The 20,432-nt window shown below is 67.1% G+C and overlaps 3 protein-coding genes across 4 annotated transcripts; 1 reads left to right on the top strand and 2 right to left on the bottom strand.

Moving 5' to 3' along the window:
- Positions 1–2,312: 2,312 nt before the first annotated feature.
- On the bottom strand, positions 2,313–9,697 carry THBS3 (thrombospondin 3). 2 transcript variants are annotated; one of them, XM_068995054.1, is made up of 23 exons: positions 9,618–9,697; positions 8,694–8,900; positions 8,285–8,541; positions 8,091–8,193; positions 7,845–7,871; positions 7,484–7,566; positions 7,336–7,387; positions 7,102–7,250; positions 6,820–6,960; positions 6,572–6,649; positions 6,337–6,489; positions 6,125–6,235; positions 5,909–6,016; positions 5,529–5,688; positions 5,322–5,440; positions 5,146–5,198; positions 4,795–4,988; positions 4,542–4,720; positions 4,381–4,429; positions 4,018–4,214; positions 3,767–3,939; positions 2,736–2,875; positions 2,313–2,581 (listed from the first exon to the last, which is right to left on the bottom strand). In XM_068995054.1, exons 1-23 carry the CDS (start codon positions 9,694–9,696, stop codon positions 2,523–2,525), a joined length of 2,871 nt encoding a protein of 956 aa, XP_068851155.1. In that variant the 5' UTR covers position 9,697; the 3' UTR covers positions 2,313–2,522. The 2 variants fall into 2 exon arrangements, with proteins under 2 accessions (XP_068851155.1, XP_068851154.1); XM_068995053.1 differs by having other exon boundaries at positions 7,336–7,566.
- A 1,161-nt stretch (positions 9,698–10,858) lies between these two features.
- Positions 10,859–14,040, top strand: MTX1 (metaxin 1). The gene is made up of 8 exons (XM_068995065.1): positions 10,859–10,954; positions 11,043–11,112; positions 12,051–12,130; positions 12,271–12,363; positions 12,699–12,881; positions 13,042–13,118; positions 13,378–13,532; positions 13,656–14,040. The coding sequence occupies exons 1-8, from the start codon at positions 10,874–10,876 to the stop codon at positions 13,877–13,879; spliced, it is 963 nt and encodes a 320-aa protein (XP_068851166.1). The 5' UTR covers positions 10,859–10,873; the 3' UTR covers positions 13,880–14,040.
- A 1,568-nt stretch (positions 14,041–15,608) lies between these two features.
- LOC138098486 (lysosomal acid glucosylceramidase-like) lies at positions 15,609–19,724 on the bottom strand. The gene is given in 12 exon segments (XM_068995057.1): positions 15,609–15,749; positions 15,828–15,953; positions 16,032–16,195; positions 16,285–16,509; positions 16,588–16,825; positions 16,926–17,098; positions 17,591–17,724; positions 17,853–17,999; positions 18,077–18,268; positions 18,394–18,508; positions 19,436–19,571; positions 19,573–19,724. Coding segments are annotated over 12 exon segments (1,923 nt in total). The 3' UTR covers positions 15,609–15,628.
- Between the last annotated feature and the right edge of the window lie 708 nt (positions 19,725–20,432).

Raw genomic sequence — 20,432 nt, 5'->3', positions numbered from 1 at the left:
CATCATGCTCAATGGGTCCCATATGCCCACCCTGTGTGCATCTTGTGGGCCCCATCTGCCCAACCCCACCATGTCCAGTGGAATCTCTGTGCCCACGCCCACCATGTCCGGTGGGTCCCATGTGTCCACCCTGTTCATGCCTAGTGGATCCGCTGTGTCCAGCTTGTCCTTGTCCAGTGGGCCCCATACACCCATGCCCACCATGTCCAGTGGGTCCCATATGTCCACCCTGTCCATGCCCGGGGGATCCTGTGTGTACACCCCCACTGTGCCCGGTGAGTTCCTTTTGTCCACCCTGTCCAGTGGATCCCCTGTGTCCAGCCTATCCATGTCCAGTGTGTTCCATGTGTCCAGCCTGTCCATGGCCGGTGCATCCCCTGTGTCCAGCCTATCCATGCTCGGTGGATCCCCTGTGTCCAGCCTGTCCATGGCCGGTGGATCCCCTCTGTCCAGCCTATCCATGCCCGGTGGATCCCCTGTGTCCGGCCTGTCCATGGCCGGTGCATCCCCTGTGTCCGGCCTGTCCATGCCCGGTGGATCCCCTGTGTCCGGCCTGTCCATGGCCGGTGCATCCCCTGTGTCCGGCCTGTCCATGCCCGGTGGATCCCCTGTGTCCGGCCTGTCCATGCCCGGTGCATCCCCTGTGTCCGGCCTGTCCATGCTCGGTGGATCCCCTGTGTCCGGCCTGTCCATGGCCGGTGGATCCCCTGTGTCCAGCCTGTCCGTGCCCGGTGGATCCCCTGTGTCCGGCCTGTCCGTGCCCGGTGCATCCCCTGTGTCCGGCCTGTCCATGGCCGGTGGATCCCCTGTGTCCGGCCTGTCCATGGCCGGTGCATCCCCTGTGTCCGGCCTGTCCGTGCCCGGTGGATCCCCTGTGTCCGGCCTGTCTGTGCCCGGTGCATCCCCTGTGTCCGGCCTGTCCGTGTCCAGTGCATCCCCTGTGTCCGGCCTGTCCGTGCCCAGTGGATCCCCTGTGTCCGGCCTGTCCATGCCCGGGGGATCCCCTGTGTCCGGCCTGTCCATGGCCGGTGCATCCCCTGTGTCCGGCCTGTCCATGCCCGGGGGATCCCCTGTGTCCGGCCTGTCCGTGTCCGGCGGGTCCGGACCCGCCCCGTTCCCTTCCCGGCTCGGGCCGCTGGCCCTGAAGCTGCGGCGCCCCCTGGCGGGCGCGGCCCCACACGACGCTCGCACCGCGCACCGGCACCGCCGGACGGGACCGGGACAAGAACCGGGACCGGAACCGCGACAGGAGCGAGACCGGAATGGGGAGAGGGACTGGAGTGAGACCGGAGCGGGAGGGGGAAGGGGACCGCTACTGGAGCGAGACCGGGAGTGAGACCGGGACTAGGACTGGAGCCAGAGCCGAGCGGGAGCGGAACCGCTGCTGGAAAGAGACCGGGAACGGAATCGGGAATCGGCTGGAGTAATGCAGAGCGGGAGTGAGACCGATACTGGAGGGAGACCGGAGCGGGAACGGGACTAGAGCGAAACTGGAGCGGGAGAGGGACTAGGAGAGGGAGCAGGAGATGGAGCAGAAGAGGAGCGGGACCGCAGCAGGAACGGAATCGGGAACGGTACTGGACCGGGACCGGAGAGGGAGCAGGAGAAGGACCGGAAAAGGAACGGCACCCGCGGTCTCCCCTCGCAGCCCGGGGACGCGGGACGAGGCGCTCAGTACCAGGCGGTGATTTCACCTGTCCCGGTACCCCGGGGGAGGGCCGGCTGCGCTCCCGCCGCGGCCCCGGGCCGAGAACGAGCACAGGCACCGGCCCCGGTCCCGGCCCCAACACCGGAGGGCAGCCCCGCGTTGCCCTTTTAAGAGGGGCCCGGTGCCGCCGCGCCCATTGTCGCCGCCGCCGCCGCGGGGCGGGGGGGCCGGGCCGGTGCCGGGGCCGCGCGCTCCGGGGCGGGCGGGGTGGGGGGGGTGGGGGCACATTCCGCCGCGTTGCCGGGACAGCCGTCGCCGTGGCGACCGGTCCCTGCCGCCGAGCCGCGGTGAGCGCCGCGCAGTTCCCACGGAGCGGCCCGGGCGGCGGCGGCTCCGCTCCCTCCGGGGCGGCGGGAGGGCCGGGATGCGGTGCAGTGTTGTGCTCTCGCCCACCAATATTGCACTCGTCCCGGCCTCCCGCCGCCGCGGGCTGCGCCGGTGGGACCGGCCGGGCACTGACCCAATCCCGCGACCACCGGGAGGACGGCGCGGGACGGAGCCGAGAGCACGGGGGTGGGGGGGACCCACAGCCCTCTCGGGCCAGCGGGAACCCCCAGGGACCGGGCGCGCAGGCTAGAAAACACTCAAAACTTTATGGCCAGGCGTGGGGCAAGGACCGGAGCGCCCGGGGCAGGCGTGGGGGGAGCCCCGGCACCGCGGGGCCCCGGTACTGGCAGTGCAAAGTCCGCGGGGGGCCGGGAACGGGGCCCGGCCGGGAGGAGCGGCGGGGCCCGGTGCGCCCCGGGTGCCGCTGGCGGCGGGGGCCCGGAGCGCCACCGGTGCCGCTGGCGGGGGAGGCCCGTGCCGGGCGCGGTCACTCGCGTCCCTCCAGCAGGAACCGGCGGAAGGGCTCGAAGTCGGCAGGGATCGTGTCTGTGGGGAGCAGCGCGGGGGGCGTCAGGAGCCCGCGGGGGAAGCAAGCCCCGCTAAAGCCCCCGGCCCAGGACTGAGCCCCGCCGCAGGGGCGAGGGAAGGGATGCTCGGCCGGCCGCCGGGCCGGTGCGGGGGTCCCGGGGGCCCTGCTCACCGTTGCAGCGGTACTGCAGGTTGGACCAGATGATGTTCTCCTGGGAGAAGCAGAAGACCCCCAGACGGCCCCCGCGCATCGTGGTGTCAATGATCACGCCGGAGTCGGCCACCAGCTGCGGGCCCTCGTACAGACGGACCCTGCGGGGGGGGAACGGGGCCCGACCGGTCAGCGGGACCTCACCGGGACCCCGCCGGGGCCAGCCCCGGGATTCCACCGGGACCCCGCCGGTATCCGACCGGGGCAAACATCGGGATCCCACTGAGACGCCATCGGGGCCAGCACCTGGACCCCACTGGAACCCCTCCACGACCGACACCGGGCCCCGAGTATCCCGACCCGGGGACGGTGGCACCGGGCTGGAGCTGGGGCATCCTGCGGGGGGGCTGGGCCGGGGGCACCGGATCGGCTGGATCCCCGGGCCGGGGCCCCCCGCCGTGGCCGGGCTGAAGCCCCCCGCGCCGCCCCCGGCCCGGCCCCGCCGCCTTTGTCGGGCGCTTTGCATGTGAAAGGCGCCGGCGGGGTCGCCATGGCGACGGGACAATGGCCCCGGGGGCCCGGGGGGCGGAGGGCCCGGCGGCGGAGCCCCCCCGCCGCGGCCGCCCCGGCGGGAGCCTTAAAGGAGAAACGCGGCTGCGGCCCCACCGGGCAGAACCCCTCCCCACGGCCGACATCCCCCCACTGCGGTGGTCTCACGGGGCTGGATGCTCCCCCACGGCCGCTATCCCCACACTGGGGTGGTCCCACAGGGCTGTATCCCCCCCGTGGCCGGCATCCCCTCGCTAGGGTGGTCCCAGGGGGCACAATGCCTCCTCATGGACACCATCCTACCCCTGGGGTGGTTCCGCAGGGCAGGACCCCTACTCATGGCTATCATCATCTTCACCGGGGTGGGTTCACACTAGGGTTGGTTTCTCACCAATGACCAGCATCCCCCCTCCACTGGTGTGGTCCCACTGGGGCTGAACCCCACCCTGCACCGTGGTGAGCGCAGCCCCCACCCCAGCAGCCCCCGTGCCCCCCCCGCTTACCTGATGTAGCCCACCTGGGGCCTGTGTGCCAGCTGCCAGCGGTAGGATGTCTTGTCCCTCCAGCCGACGTTCCGGGGGTCCTTCCAGAGCAGGCGGACGTGGTCGGGCGTGTGGCCCGTGTGCCACAGCGCATTGCGCAGGTGCTCCCCAGGGCCCGTCGAGGACTTCACCGCCTGTGGGTGCATGAGGGTTTCAGGGGGGACCTGAACAGGGGGGTCCTGGGCCGGCCCACGGGTGGGGCCACCACCCACCTTGAGCTGCAGCCCCGGCTCGGCCACAGCACGGAAGGGGGTGGCCTGCCAGTACGTCTGCTCCGTCTGCTTCCACATCACCACGTAGAAGCTGGCGCTGTCCTGGTAGCTGAAGATGAAGCCGGCGTAGTCATCATCGGTGATGGTGTTGACATGGAAGGTGCCCTCAAAGTCCACGCCGTTGAAGGCTGTGTAACCTACAGGCAGGAGACACTGCGGGGAGCCCTCTCTCCCCACGGAACTCCCAGCCCACCCACCCTTCACCCCTCTGTGGGACAAAGAACCGGCCCTCACTCCTCAGCACTGGGGGGTGGGAGCAGGGGGGCTGCCCCCAGAGTCTGTGGGTGGGTGAACATATCTTACCCACAGCCAAACCCGGGTCACTGTTCATGGTCTGCACGATCTCCATGCCCTGTGGGGGACAGCTGGGTGAGGGGCACCCCAGAACCCCTGGGGACCTCCCGGTCCCCTCAACTCCCACCCTGCAGCACAGCCCCCAGAAACACGGGGCACAGCACCCACACCTGGTTGAGGACAACCCAGTTGGGGTCGATCTGGGCGTCCCCCTCGGGGTCCAGGATGACAGTCTGGTAGGCGCGGAAGTCGGTCAGTGTCACCTCGGCGCTCTCGGGGCACACGTCCAGCTGGTCCACCACCGTGTCATTGTCGAAGTCCTCCTCACAGACATCACCCACGCCGTTCCCTGGGGACACGTGCCCAGTCAGGGCTGGGCTGAGCCCACGCAGGTCTGCCTCCCCCTGCCCACCCCGTGCTCACCATCCGAGTCTTTCTGGTTGGGATTGGGAATGAGACGGCAGTTGTCTGGGCCAGGTGCCACATAATCCGGGATGCCATCGTTGTCATCGTCATTGTCGCAGTCATCCCCCAGCCCATCGTTGTCCGAGTCCAGCTGGGAGCTGTTGGGGATCTCGGCGCAGTTGTCCTTGGTGTCCTGATGCCCATCCCCATCACTGGGAGCAAGAACAAGGTCAGAGCAATGCCAAAATCAGGGATCTGGCACCACACCCCAGCTCCCTGAAGACCCCATTGTCCCTCCCTGAACCGGGAGCCCAGTTCTGCCCTCAGGGACACAATGGGGAGGTCACCCCACTGCAGTGCTGTCCACACCTGTCCTCGTTGGTGTCACAGATGTCTCCTACCAGGTCACTGTCCATATCTGTCTGGAGGAGAGCGGAGCCCTAGTTCAGTGGACATCCCAGGGCAAGGAGAAGGACCCCCTGCTCCCCACTGGGCCAGACCCCACTCATCCCAGGCCCCCTGGCCCAGCCTGGCCCCAGCCATACCTGAGTGGGGTTGCTCATTTCAGGGCAACTGTCACAGGCGTCCCCAACACCATCCTCATCCCGATCAGTCTGCAGAGGGTTGGGCACCTTGGGGCAGTTATCCAGCATGTTGGGTATCCCTGCAAGGATAGCACTGGGTGGATACCCTTCCCCACCCCCACGGGTCTGCCCCCCTGGCACAGCCAGGTCAACCCAACAGCCGCTCACCGTCCCCATCAATGTCATTATCACAAGCATCCCCCTCGCCATTGCTGTCTGTGTCCCGCTGGTCATTGTTGGGCACATTGGGGCAGTTGTCACAGGCATCTCCAAAGGAGTCCGTGTCCGAGTTCTGTTGGTCCTTGTTGGGGAAGAGCCGGCAGTTGTCCTGTGGAGAAGAGGACAGGGATGTCGCTGCGGTGGCAGGCAGATGAGAGGCCACAGTCCCACAGTGGTGAGGGCAGAAGGACGTCTCCAGCACTCTGAGACCATTCCCAAGCCACCAGCCTGCTGCTCCCCAGGAGAGGCATCTTGAGGGACTCAGAACTGAGCCAAAAGGAGAAGCCCTCCTAGAGCCACTGGCATGGCCACCCGCTCGGCACAGCCACCTCCACATTCTTGACGCCATCGCCGTCAGCGTCGTCATCGCATTGGTCCCCGATGCCGTCGTTGTCAGCATCTTCCTGCCCAGAATTGGGCGTCAGGCGGCAGTTGTCCTGCAGGCACAGCCAGCATTAGGAACGGGGAGGAGACGAGGTCTGGAGCACAGCCCTGCTGTGGACCCTGTGCCCTGCACCCCCCGTGCCCCCCTTCCAGGAGCCCACCTGCTTGCAGTGCTTGTTGTTGTCGATGCAGGGCAGGGGCTCGTCTGGGTACCCATCCAGGTCTGTGTCTTGCCCACACACGTTGCCGTTGCCAGCCCAGCCCACGTTGCACTGAATAAAGACGAGATCAGGGGCTGAAAAGGGCCCTGGCAGGACCAATGTTGCCATGCTGCAGTGCCTACACCCTCCTCCTGTCCCTGTCCCCTGCTCACTGCACAGGAGATCTCCCCGTTCCTCACGAACAGGCAGAAGCCGTTAATGTCGCAGGGGTTGGAGGTGGGAGTGCTGCAGGACTTGTGCGGGACGCAGCCGGATGTTTGGTTCCCCACAAAGCCCAACTTGCAGGGCCCGCACTTGTAGGAGCCCTGGGGGAGAGAGGGCAGGGGTGGGATGAGGAGAGCTGAGCAGCCCTGGGAGCCAGGGAGGGAGCGGGACAGCGCTGCTCACCAGCGTGTTGGTGCAGATGGAGTTGGGGTCGCAGCCCCCATTGTTCCCATCGTTGCATTCATCGATATCCGTGCAAACCTGTGAGCAGTGGGGGAGAAACATTCACCTGGGACCTTTCCCCGTGGGTGGCTGTGCCCATTCCTGCCCCCAGGAAGCTGTCCTACTCCACAGGCACTGCATCCTCCGCCCTGTCCTGCACTCCGGAGATCCCACGGGGGCCTGGCCGAGTCCCGTGGCACTGCACTCACCTGCTTGCTGGCCCTGGCATAATCCACCCCCACGCCAGAGACGGTGTTGCCTCGATAGCCGCGGGGACAGGGCTCGCAGCGGAACCCGGGGGCTGTGTTGATGCACTTGGAGCCAGGGAAGCAGGGGTTGGCATGGGCACACTGCAACACCAGGAGAGAGACAGGCTTCATCCTCGGGCACAGCATCCCGCATCTCAGTGGGGTCTTCCCGAGAAGAAGCATCCTCTGCAGGCACAGCCCTGGCACTGCCAGGGCTGATGATCCCCCCCAGACCGTGCCCACCTCCTCGATGTCGACGCAGTGCGTGCCGTTGCCCTCCAGCCCCGGCGGGCAGGGCCCGCAGCGGTACCCGGGGTACTCGTACGTCTCCATGCAGTCCACGCCGCTGAAGCAGGGATTGGGGTTGCAGCGGGACCGCTGCTCGTGGAAGCCTGAGGAGAGGAGAGGCAGGTGAGGGCTGAAACAAGGCGGCCCTTTGCCCCCCGAGGCGGGAGCAGAGCCCTTGCCAGCACTCACCGCAGACCTGGCACTCCATGATGGTGTTGCGGATCAGAGACATCTCCTTCACCTGCAAGGCAGCAGAGCACGGAGCATCAGGAGGGTGCTGGCACTGTGCTCTAGGGAAATCCAGCCCAGGGAGTGCCAGTAACCTCCCCAGTCCCACCTGGTCCCTAATGTCTTCCCGCAGCTCGCTCAGGACCCGGTTGAAGAGGGTCAGCTGCGTGACCAGTGCCTTGGTCTGCTCACCTGCCAGCAGCAGAAAGGACAAGGTCAATCCCAGGACGGACACGGCCTCCCAGGGCTGTGGGCTAGGACTGCTCTGCCCATTGGCACTGAGCTGGGAGGATGAGGCACCTGACAGCCCGTCCTTCACCCTGGTTCACGCAGGGCCCCTTTTCCTGTAGCACACCCCACACCCTCTGATCCCACATGGGGCACTGGGACAGGCTGTGGAGGCATCTCTGCCTCCGTGGAGCCCCAAATGCCTCACGCCAGGGGACGAGGGAAGCAGAGCAGGGACTCACCCAGGATGGAGGCCAGCACGCTCGTCACTGCAAGGAGAGAGATGAGACATTACCAAACGCTGCTGTCACACCCCAGCAGAGTCACCTCACACAGTCACTCCTGGTCAGCACACGTGCAGCACTGGAACTCCCACCTGTGTGGGGACACTGGGCCAGGAGGGGCCAGAACATCCCTCTGTGCTGTCACCCCCACCTCCCTGTGCCACGGCCCACACAGGTGACCCCGTAAGCCCCCCAAGCCATTACCTGCACTGTGAATGGACTCATCTCCTTGGAAAGGGCACTCGCTCAAGGCCCCCACACGGCTCATGGACCCTCCCAGGATCAGCTTCATCGACTCTACGAACCCCTGATGTGTGTGGGGAAATGCAGTCAGCGCGGGGGGCTCTGCCCATCCCCACGGGTGCAGTGGCTGGGGTCTCAATCCCCCTGGCACTCACCTGCATCCTCTGGTAGGCCTTCATCCCCGTGCGCACCTCGATGGACTCCACCTCGGCCAGGGGGATCTCAGACAGCTCAGGCAGCCCCACGCTGGAGTCCATCTGCTTGCAGTCGACATAGAGCTCCACGCTCAGCGTGTCCCTCCGCAGCCCGCTCAGGCGCACGATGACAGAGTGGCTCTGCCCGTCCGCCAGCTGCGCGTGCTGCAGGTTGACCGAGTGCACCTTGTTGTCCTCCCGCAGGTACCGCACCAGGACTGCGGAGGAGCGGGAAGGGGCCGTCAGCTCCCCCACGGCACTGGCGGCACCCTGGCACCAGCGTGTGCCCATTGCAGGAACTCGGTCCCGTTTGTCTCAGAGCGCCACGGCAAGAGCAGGGCCAGTCCATCCCCACGCGGAGGGCACCCACCTTTGTTGATCTTCCCCACGACGGAGACCTCCAGCCATCGGGTGTTGTCCTTCTTGGAGTAGAGGCCAAAGAGGGTCCCCCCTTGCTTGGGGGGCAGGCGGAAGGTGGAGAGGAGGTACACGTCGTTGACAGTCAGAAGCTCCATGCGGATCTTGTGGGCCACGCTGGCCATCTGCCGAGCCTCGCTCACCAGCAGCAGGTCGATGACTGCGGGAGACGAGCACCGGGGTCGCCTCTGCACCGGCAGCCGCAGCTCCGGCCGGTGACTACGGCGATGCCCGGTGCGGTCAGAGCGGGGGTGGGGTGGGGGTGTCCCTGGACCGCCGGGCTCGGGGGGGACCAGGGAAGCCCCGGGGGCTCCGGGGCCGCCCCCGCGCGGTGGCGCTCCAGGACCGGCAGCGCCGCCGAGACGGACCCGCGGAGCCCCCGCACCGGCGAGACCGGCGGAGTCCCGGCCCGGAGCCCGCCCCGCTCCTGGGGCTTCCCCGCATCCCGCTCCGCGGAGCTCCCCGCGGGCCAGCCCCAACGAGGAGCAGCCGGACCGGGAGAGCCCGGAGGAACGGTCGGGCCCTCGGTACCGGCCCGGGGCGCTCAGTGGGGAGCGCGGACAACTCTGTCCCGCTGCCGCACGGGTGCCCGCCTGTTCCGTGCAGTCGTACCGGGCAGACCGAGAGGGGCTCCGGCACCGGGGTCAGCCCCCGCCACGGCACTCCCCCGCGGCCCCGAGCCAGCATCGGAACCGGCGGCCACCCCGCGCCTCGGGGATGAACGTTCCTGCGTCCCCGCTGCCCGCAGCTTCCCCGGGGCGAGCAGAGCCGCTGTCAGCGGCCGTGGAACGGGGTCTGCCGCCACCGACCCCCGACTGTCGCCCGTCCCGCCGCCCCTTCGGGGCCGCCCCACCGCCGCCCCGAGCCCCTCCGGTACCTTGCAGCCCCGGACGCGCCGCGGCGGCGGCGCCCAGCAGGAACAGCGCCAGGAGCGCGGGGCCCCCCGGTGCCCCCATGATGCCGCCGGTGCCGCCGGTGCTGAGCGGAGCGCGGCGGGGCGGGGTGGCGCACGGGGGAGGGGCCGGCGGGGCCGGCGAGGAGGAAACAAAGAGCCGTCAATCACCGGGCGCATCCCGGGGACACCGGCGAGCGACCGGCTGCGGCCCCAGCCCCGGAGGAGGGCACCGTGCCGGCGCAGCGCACTGGGCCCGGGGCTGCGGAGACCCCCCGGCACTGCCCGCCCCGGGGCAGCCCCCGCTCACAGCGCCGGTTCACCGGGAGGTCAGGCGGGCGGGATGGGGCCGCCCCAGCAGCGCCGGAGCATCCCGGCCCGGGAGAGCGGAACCGGCTGCGGGGCCGCTTGTACCGGGGTGCCCCACGCCGCGGAGCCCCCCGGGCCGGCAGAGCCCCGGGGCCGGTCCGTACCGCCGGGGGATGCTCGGGCCGCCGAGCCGCTCCCGCGGAGCTCCGGCCAAGGCGGGCGGGCGGCCCGCAGCGCTGCAGCCGTGTTTACAGCTGTTTCCCCCGGTGCCATAACAACGGGCCGAGCCCGGCCCCGGGGCCGCCCCAGCCCCGCGCCCCAGGTCCGGCTCCACGCCAGCGGCCCCGCGTAACGGAGGGGTGCGGGCGGTGGAGGGGCGTGTTCCCGAGCCGCGCACCGGGCGTTTTTCCTCCGCCGCTGCCAGCGGGCTCCCGGCCCGGCTGCTGTCCATGGAGACGTGCGGAGGGGGGTGCGGGGCTGAGCGGTGCGCGACCGAGCAGGGTGAGCAGTGAGGAGCTGAGCCGAGCCGTGCGGGGCAGTGTGGGGCAATGCGAGGAGATGCGGGGCACAGCAGGACTGAGCAATGTGGAGCTGAGCTGAGCTGTACGGGGCAGTGCAGAGAGATGCGGGACACAGCAGGGCTGTGCGATACGGTGCGGGACCGAGCAGGGTGAGAGGTATGGAGCTGAACTGAGCGGTGCGGGACCGAGCAGGGTGAGAGGTATGGAGCTGAACTGAGCGGTGCGGGACCGAGCAGGGTGAGCGGTGCGGGGCTCTGCGGACCCGGCCCCAAGGACCCTGCAGACACCACCATCGCCGTCCCCGGTCTCTGCTCGGCTCCGCTCCATCGCGGAGCCGCCGCTCGGTGCCGCCGGTGCCGCCCCGCGGCGGGGGCGGGCGGGGCCGCCCGTCCGGTTCCGGGTCGGCGGAAGATGGCGGCGCCCATGGAGCTGTTCTGCTGGGTCGGGGGCTGGGGGCTGCCCTCGGTGGATCCCGACTGCCTGGCTGTGCTGGTGAGCGCCGGGGCCGGGCCGGGGCCGGGCCGGGGGTCCCACGGGAAGACCCCCGCTCTATCCCTCCCTCCGTCCCTCCTTCCCGCAGACCTACGCGCGGTTCACGGGGGCGCCGCTGAAAGTGCACCGGGTCACCAGCCCCTGGAGGAGCCCCTCCGGTAAGGGCCCCGCCGAGGATACCGGCACCACCGGGACCCCACGCCCCGTCGCAGCGCCGTGATCCCGTTGCCCCCACTCCCCACCACGTTACACCCCCCACCCCATCACAGCCTCCCGCCCCATCTCATCCCTCATGTGGCCCCCGCACCACTGGACCCCCTGCCCTATTGCACCCTCTTATCCCGTTGCACTCCTCTTGCCCTATGGCCTCTCGCCCCCTCCATTGCACCATCCCACCCCATCACACCCCCTCTCCTATCACACCCCCTGTCCCATCACTGTCCTCCATCCTATTGCACCCTCTACCCCATCACACCCCCCACGCCATTGCATCCCTCATGTCCTGTGCCCCCCCACCTGCACCCCCCCAACCTCTCATCTTATTGCACCCCCTTGTCCTGTGTCCTCCCCACCACTGCACTCCCCTGTACCCTGTCACACCCCCATCATCCCATCCTGTCCCTGTCCCATCACAACCCCCTTGTCCTATTGCACCCTCATGCCCCATCACACCCCCCATCCCATCAGTATTCTCCATCCTATTGCACCCTCATGCCCCATCACACCCCCTGCCCCATTGCACCCCCTCATCCCCTTGTGACTCGTGTCCCATTGAACGCCCTCATCACAGCCCCCACCTCACTGCACCCCCCTTTTTCCGGTGGCCCCCCGCATCACTGCACCCTTTTTCCCCATTGCTCCCCCTGTCCCATCACCTCCCCACTGCACCCCCCTCATCCCGGCACGTTCCCCATTTCCCATCACACAGTTTCTATGCCCTCCCCTGCATCGCTCTGTCCCCCACCTCAGCTCACACCCCTGTCACTGCCTGCGCCTCTGCCTCGTGTCCCTCATCCATTCCAGCCCCCTGCACCCCTCACCTGCTCAGGGTGCCCCCGGGCACAGCAACTGCAGCCCCCATTCCCCCTGCCCGCAGGGCACCTGCCGGCGCTGAGGACACGGGACGAGGGCACCATCTCCAAAGCACAGCATATCATAACACACCTCAGGAAACAGGTACAGGGTGGGCTTGGGGCACCCCCTGCCCCGGGCTGGGGGGTACTGGAGCCCCTCAGGGAGGAGGGGACTCTGTTGTGTCACCCACGGGTGGGATTTGGTGCATCCCGTGGGATCCAACCGTGGCGTTTGCTGCGCAGAAGTACAACGCTGACTACGACCTGTCGGCCACGCAGAGCGCGGACGCGCTGGCCTTCGTGTCCCTGCTGGAGGAGAAGCTGCTGCCAGTCCTGGTGAGGCTCGGAGGGGCTGCAGGGAAGGGGGGCTCGCCGAGGATGGGCTCTGCTCCCTGGAGCTGTGCTGGTGGGCTCGGGTGTGTGCCCACCTGCCAGCAGAGCCAGCGAGCGCTGCCAGCAGCAACATCCCGGGAGCCTGGCATGGCAAAGATCGGGGTATGGGGATGGCAGCAGTGGGTTGTGCAGCATGGGCTGGGGTCTGCCCTTCACCCCAATGCTCCTGCAGCCCCTTGTGGTCTCCAGGGTGGCTGTGCCAGGCAGGGGCTCTGGTGTGCCAGCAGTGCTGGCTGCAGCCCCGCCATGGCTGGGCTGTGGGTTGTTCTCCACCACAGATCCACACCTTCTGGGTGGACGCAAAGAACTACGTGGAGCACACACGGAAGTGGTACGCGGAAACCATCCCCTTCCCCCTCAACTTCTTCCTGCCCAACGCCATGCACAAGCGGCAGCTGGAGCGGCTGCAGCTGTTGTGGGGGGATGACTACATGGAGGATGAGGAGAAGCTGGAGAAGGAGGTGAGGAGGGATGAGGTCTGGGCACAGTGGGTCCTCGGCGGTGTCCGGGGGATCCATGTGAGGCCAAAATCCCAAACTGAGGTCTGGGGTTCCCTCTTCTCCTCCCCTGAGCACTGTGGCGGTACCTGGCAGGTGACAACCCTCTGTCCTTCTCCTGCAGCTCTACCGGGAAGCTCGGGAATGCCTGACACTCCTCTCCCAGCGCCTCGGCTCCCAGAAATTTTTCTTTGGAGACTCGTAGGTGGCCAGAGGGGGAGAGGGGAAGGGGCCTCAGAGCCCCCTGCCCCCCAGCAGGACTGAACCCCTGTGGTCTGCAGGGGAGCTGCAGCCCCTCTGCATTGCTCTGGGGGTGGAACAGGCTTGCAGGGGACAGGGCACCCTCCCAAGGAGCAGGAGCCCCAGGCCGTCCCCTGGAGTGCTGGGGCTGGGGGTGGCTGGTGGGTCTGGGTGGCTTTGGGTGGGGACAGTGGCCCAGGCACGGCTCTCTGTGCCCCAGGCCGGCCTCCCTCGACGCCTTGGTCTTCAGCCGCCTGGCGCCGCTCCTGAAGGCGAAGCTGCCCAACGGGAAACTGCAGCAGCACCTGAAGTCCCTGCAGAACCTGTGCAACTACTGCACCTCCATCCTCAGCCTCTACTTCCCGTGGGACGGAGGTGAGAGCTGCCCCCCGCCTCACCCTGCGGGCTTGGGGTGACCTGTCCCCCCAGGTACATCCCCAGCTGGCGCCCGGTCTCAGGGTGACCCTTCCCACCCACATCCCTGCTCTGCCCCTCCAGGTGACCCCCTGACTGGTGCCCCTCGGTCTGCGGGCACAGATGGCAGTGAAGCAGAGGAGGACCCCCACAAATGGCGCAACCAACTGCTGTCGGTGCTGGTGGGGCTGGCAGCCATGCTGGGCTACGCCTTCCTGAGCGGCATCGTCTCCATCCAGCGCGGCAGCGTGGGGCCAGCCGGCCGGCAGCCCATCGCCCTGGAGGAGGAAGAGGAGGAGGAGGAGTGAGGACGAGCTGTGTGACTGTTCCTCCCCAGCCCCTGGAACTGACTGTTTTTACGCCGGGAGCCTGGCAGCATCGCTCCCCGCTCTGTGTCCCACCAGGAAGCACAGCCCCCTCCGTGGGAGCGTCCCTGCCACACCAATAAACCTCCCTCTCTCCACCTGCACCCTCTCATACTCCCAGCGTGCTTGAGGCCCTTCCCAGTTTCCCCAGTTGCCCAGGCTGGAGTGTTGCAGCAGGCACCAGTGTGTCCTTCCTGCGGCTCTGCCCCTTGCCCCAGCCTTCGGTCTTGCTGAGGATTGGGCAGAGGGGGGAACCTAAAAGCATCTGTAGCATCTCAGCAGTGTCCCCCATTCCTTCTCCAGCAGCTGTGGGGCTGAGCCCCACATCTCTCCTGCATCGTTCCACTGTGGCATCCCTCCGGGCAGCGCAGGCAGCAGTTCTGTGGGGCTGGCACCTCCCCTCCACGCTGCTGCCAGCCCGGCTGCCCCGAGAGCGGCAGCACAGCCAGCACACAAAACCGGAGCCAAGGGCAGCCGGGGCTGCTCGTCAGGACACGTCCCCAGCCCAGGAGCACTCCTCGCTGCCAGCGGGACACCCGGAGCCCCGCTCCAGCAGCCGGGATCCCTCCAGCGCTGACATCTGTTTGCATTCCACCGCGCCTGCCAGCGCCGGGGAGCTCCCGCAGCTGGCACAGCTGGGAGCGCATCGCGTGGGCTGCGAGTGGGGTCGGGGGTGGCCACCTGGGCTCCTTCTGCCCCCGCGGTCCCCTGGGCCACCCGGCGCGGGGCTGGTGCCGGTGTTGGCCGCGCTGCCGTTCCCGCTGGCCGCTGCCGGTTTACGAGTGCGCGGATGGAAAGGCGGCGTGGGGCCAGGCCGGCACACAGCCCTCGCTTGTTTGGCCGCCGGCTGCCGCCGCCACCGGCATCCCAGCCCTGCTGCTGCGGTGGCCGAATGTCCCCAGGCTGAGCTCCTGGACACGCGCCCCACGTGCCCCACACCCGGGCGCAATGGCCGGGGGCTCCCGCACTGGGCCGGAGCAGAGCCGTGGTGCTGGGCCAGCTGCAGAGCCTCCTCCATACTGGCCCAGTTCAAGGGGCCCCACTGGGAGGGGGATGACTCAGTGCAGCCCCCCCCCCCACCCCGAGCACGCTCCCCTCTAACGTCACTCAGGAAGTATGTGCCCCACGCTCCCGGTTCCCATTAGCTGGAGGGGCTGATGGCTGCTCCGGCAGGAGAAACCACAGCCGCCTGCTCTGGCTGGGGGGAAGCTGGAGCTGCCGACGCCAGAGCTCTGCTCTAAATCCCGGCTGCGTGTCCTGACTGCAGCAGGGCCCTGGTCCCTGCCAGCTTTGGGCCCTTCCCTGCCAGGGGATGCTGCAGTGGCAGACAGGAGGGAGATGGCACCCCTTGGGGTGACAGTCCCCTGCATCCCTGCAGCACCAGCTACGTGGGATGCCCCAGGAACCTGGGCAGAGGTAGGACGGGACCCATGGGGCTCAGGAGGTACCATGAGCCTCAAATCTGCCTCCTCTGGCATCTGTCATAGTCCTGCCCACTGAGCTGGCACCAAGGGGAGGTCAGGGGTTCAGGCAAGTTTGTAGAAAACCTGCTTATTTTAATGAAAACATCTAGAAAAGCACAGGCGTTGCAGCCCTAGGGTCAAACAGGTCCCCTGGGGCACAGGGGGCTGCAGGGGCTGTGCTGCAGCCCCAGCCCCATTGGAGTCTTCTCTCCAAGCTGCCACTGGCACCTCACTCCTCTGCTGGCCGTGGCTGCTTCCAAAGGAACGTCTGGATGGAGTCGCCGGGAGCCACAGCCTCGATGAAGCCGGCCCGTGGGTCAGAGATCCCAAAGGACACGTCCGTGGGGGAGCTGTGGGGAAAATGAGGAGATGGGGGCTCAGTGGGTTCAGTGGGGTCTTTTACCAGCGATCAGAACTGAGCCACTCACCGGTTCAGGACCACCAGGACGATGGCACCATCGGGGCGCAGGAAAGCCGAGTGCTCCAGGTCACACCGGCGGCACTTCTTGGAGACAGCCAGTCCCACACGCTGTGAGCCCTCAGGGATGAACTTGCTGTGAGGACAAGCAGGGTCAGAGTGTGGCACCTAGGACGTGGTACCTGGAGCCAGCAGCCTGTGGCCCCCAACACACCTGAAGTGCCCCAGGTGGTAGAACATGGGCTGCTTGTAGAAGACGTCCTTGCTGCTGTCCACAATGACGGGGCTGTCCACGTAGTTCTTGCTCCAGTTGGGGCCTCCCTCCATGTCCAGGGCCAGGTTCCAGTCGGTCCAGCCTGTCACGTAGTTGTTGAGGTTCTGCGGGGCAGGGGATGGTGCTGAGCCACAGGCAGGCCCAGGGGGTGGCCAGGGTGGCCGGTGCATCCATGGCTCCCACCAGACCCTACCGTCAGGATGCTGTGGCTGTACTTGCTGCCGCGGTCCCAGCCACCCAGCACCACCCTGGGCTCCCAGAAGTAGGAGCCTGTGGAGGCCTCTGTGGAGATGAGGAAATAGTCCGGGAAGAGGTGGTGGGTGATGGAGAGGGTCAGGTCGATGGGCGCCAGAAAGTCCAGGTACCAGTGGATGCCGATGCCGCTGATGTAGCTGGCGGCCACAGGGTCTTTGAGAACCTGGCAGGAGAAAAGGGTCACCAGTGCCCCAGGCTGTGACATTGCTGTGGGGCCAGGACAGCTGCTATGGGGACTCACCACCTGGGCCCAGTAGGGCAGCATCACCCTCTGGTCATCCAGGATGATGAGCTGGACATGGCGGTGGGAGCTGTTGGCCAGCGCCGGGCCCAAGTCCTGGGCAATGAAGTCCCGCTGGTGCTCAGGGGAGAAGCCCAGGCACTGGAAGGGGTAGAAGACGATCTCACCGGCGGTGGGCTCGTTCCCCGCTGTCACTGCCCAGAAGGTCAGGTTGTGCTTGGCGTATTCATCCAGGAACCTGGTGTGGGGTAGACAGTGAATGGCCCCGTTGCACCTGTGCCAGCCCCAGCTCCAGGCATGGCACCCCCGGCACCCACCGCGCTCCCGTGACCCCTCACCGGATGAAGTACTTGGCCCAGGCCCTGTGGTACTTGTCCCCGGGGCTGCCCTTCAGTGTTCCCCTCCCTGTCATCGCTCCATTCGTCTTCATCCAGACCGGGGAGGTCCAGGGGCTGGCGTACAGCGACAGCGGCCGCTTGGCCACTGCCTGGGCTGCTTGGAGGATGGGGATCTAGGGAGAAGTGGGGTGGCACAGAGCTCTCTGGGTCTGTCCCAGTACTGGCAGTGCAGGCAGCAGGAGGAGTCATCTCCCTCCCCAGAGGGGGGAAGGTGCTCCCTTTTCCCATCCCATCCCTTCCCATCCCATCCCATCCCATCCCATCCCATCCCATCCCATCCCATCCCATCCCATCCCATCCCATCCCATCCCATCCCATCCCATCCCACTCAGGTGTCAGAATGAATCCTCTTCCTCCCCACTGGAAGTGCTCACCTTCCCCTTCCTATTTCATCCCATCCCATCCTATCCCGTCATGTCCCACCCCATCCTTTATCCCACCCAGATGGAAGGATGAGTCCTCTCCCTGCTAATCAGCAGGAAGGAACTCCCCTTCATCCCCTGTCCACCCTGTCCCAACCCAATCCCATCCCATCCCAGTCCCATTCTGCCCCATCCCACCCAGGCAGCAGACCCAGTCCCTCAGACTCTCCCTGCAGGACTCACCTTCATGCGTGTGTCCTCCTCTGTCAGGTTGAACCGCCTCAGCTCGAAGTCGCCCTCGGCGTCAGCGTACGTGTACAGGCGGATGGAGAAGTCGGTGCTGGCCATGGGCACACGCACCAGGTTGTACTCAATGCCTGAGGACAGGGCAGGTAGTGATGGGCATCCCCGAGGTGTATTTGGGGGGGTCCAGCTCCCTGAGCCCCTCAGAACAAATCTCAGCAGCCAGACCCCAGCCCCACCAGTCCAGCAGCGTTGGGCTCACCTTCCTCGGAGAAGTAGGAGCGGAGCAGGTGGTTCTGGGCATCCTTGGACAGGGACTGGATGTTGATGGCAGCTGCGTCGGTGATGGAGCCACCAAACCCCTTCACCTTCTGATACCTCTGCGCCGTGTCCAGGGTGAGGTGGAAATCTGTGGGGACAGACAGTGTCACCATCCCTGCTGTGTGGGACAGGCTCTCGCACAGCAGGTGCCAGCCAGGGTGGTACCTGGGGTCTTGGCGTTGTGCTGGAAGCTCCCCTCGCTCCGCTCCAGCCGCTTGCCGGCCTTGCTGCTCTCATACTTGACATAGGAGCCGGGGGCCGGCAGGACCAGGGGGTCCAGCGTGTCACAGTACGTGGCACTGCAGGCACACACCAGCGAGCCGTGCCCAAAATCCTTGGCATCACAGGGACGGCCACCTGCAGCAGAGGAGAGACCAGGTGGGCACGGGAGGGTGTGGCAGGAGCCCAGCTCATCCCTTCAACCCACGACAGACTCCAAATCTGCCACCCTCCAAAGCCCAGAGACATGGGCCAGCACATACCTGTGGCCTGCAGGGCCGCCTGTGCCAGCAGGAGCCAGCCCAGGATGCTGGCACAGCCTGGCCCCATGGCACCTCTGCTGCAGCAGCTCAGACAATGCTGATGGACACTCTGGAGCTGGAAACAGGGTGAGGTGTCAGCACCCAGCTCTTCTCACCCTGACCCAGCCCTGCAAGGGGACAGAGACACAGGGCAGGGACAGCCCCAGCATCATCCCCCTGCCCAGGGACTTTGGGGACCAGCAGACCCCCCCTGTCAGGGCAAAGCCTGTTCTGCCCTCTGCCCACTGCTCCAGCCCAGCACTCACCTTTCCTCCCACCCCTCCAGAGCCCACCAACAGCTGTGGCTATGTCTCAGGTGTGGGCAGCCCCCAGGTGTGGGCAGCCCCCAGGTGTGGGCAGCCCCCCAGCCCGCTGTTCCCAGCTGCCCACGCTGGCTGTACCCGGCAACTTTGTTCACTCCCTCATCAACTCCCTCCCACTCCTTCTTCCTCCTCACTTGTCCCACAGCTGTGCCATGCCATGTCATGCCACACTGCATCACCCCATGTACCCCCAGTGCCCCCTGAGCCACGGCGAGGAGCAAACAGCTCCGCACTCCCAATCCCACATGCATAGCAGCTGGGGCTTGTCCAGCCAGAGTGGTTTGGAGCCCAAGGCCCTGGCATGGAGAGTCCCACATTCCCCTGTTCTGCGCAGCTGCTCACACCCTGTCCTGTCCTTCCCCTGGTGCTGGGCAAGGAGCCTCTCAATGAGAGCACAGGAGGAGCCAGCTCCAAGCCTCGGGACCCTGGTACCAGACCGAGGACACCTGGGGACCTCCACCAGGGTGGGATGGTGCCGAGATCTAGTGGGATGTGGAGTGGGGCCAGGCGGCCGTCACGCCTCCACTGCCTCCCACTCCCTGCCTGGGAATGATGCCCAGCTTGGCCAGGGCATGGCCCCAGCATGGTCCTGCTGCCCAGGGCTGTCCCATCCCCATCCCTATCCCCATCTCCATCCCCATTCCCACCTGCTGAAGCCGCCCCAGATCCAGGGGACTCACCTGCTGCCAAACCACCTCTCGCTGTGTCTCTGTGGCAGCGGCGGCAGGACCGGTGTCCTGGCTGTGCCTGGTGGGAGGTGACGCGTCTGGCGGAGCAGGAAAGGTGAGTTTGGAATGGGACAGCTCATGAGACTCTGTTTGAAGAGGAGCCTGGGGATGATTTTGCAACCTGGCTCCAGTGAGCTTTCCACACACCACAGCATTTGCAAAGCTCTCCTGAAACCTGTTCCAGGGACCAGAGGGAAGCTGGGGAGGGGAGGATGCTCGCCAGCCCCCCAGGTGCCTCCATCACCCCCCACAGCCAGGCCTGCCCTGCTCCCCTTGGGGAGAGCCCCACGGAGCAGCCCTGTGTCCCTGGGACACCTCGGACAGGGTAGGGCTGGCTGTGCCCATCCAGGGGCCACCGCCGTGACCTGTGTTCCGTTTGTGGCTGCTCCAGCGCCTTTCCTGGCACGGGCAGAGGCAGCAGCCGGTCACGGCAGGGACCCCCGACCCCTCCTGCTGGCTCCGCAGGCGATGGGACCAGCGGGGGCTGCCGGCGCTGCCCGCCGAGGTCCCCTCGCCCCCGCCCTGGGGCCGTGCCCCCCACGCCGGAGCCCGCAGCGGGCTGGGTGGAGCCGGCTGCAGCAGTTTATCCTCTGCAAAACAAGTCTGGGCTCCACACCGTCTAATTTGGGATCCTTCCTAATTGCAGGCATCTGCTCCGCAGGAGAAACAGGAGGCGGGCAGAGCCACGGGGGGAGTGGCATCTGCCCCGGGGACCCCTTGGGGCAGCTGGTGTGGGTAGCCAGGGGGGCAGACCCCCGCCCAGGGACCACAGTCCCCTACCCAGGGGTCACAGTCCCCCACACAGTGACCACAGCTCCTGACCCAGGGTCACAGCCCCTCGCTGGAGATCACAGCCCCGCACCCAAGGCCCTGCTCCTCCTGCTGCCACCAGAGAAGGGATCCCCCAACCCAGGCTGCAGCCAGAGGGGATGATGGGGGTGGTTCCTCC

The sequence above is a fragment of the Aphelocoma coerulescens genome, chromosome 25 (assembly GCF_041296385.1).
Source record: "Aphelocoma coerulescens isolate FSJ_1873_10779 chromosome 25, UR_Acoe_1.0, whole genome shotgun sequence".
Taxonomy (NCBI): domain Eukaryota; kingdom Metazoa; phylum Chordata; class Aves; order Passeriformes; family Corvidae; genus Aphelocoma; species Aphelocoma coerulescens.
The sequence above is the reverse complement of the archived record's forward strand: the minus strand, read 5'-3'. Positions and strand labels throughout refer to the sequence as shown.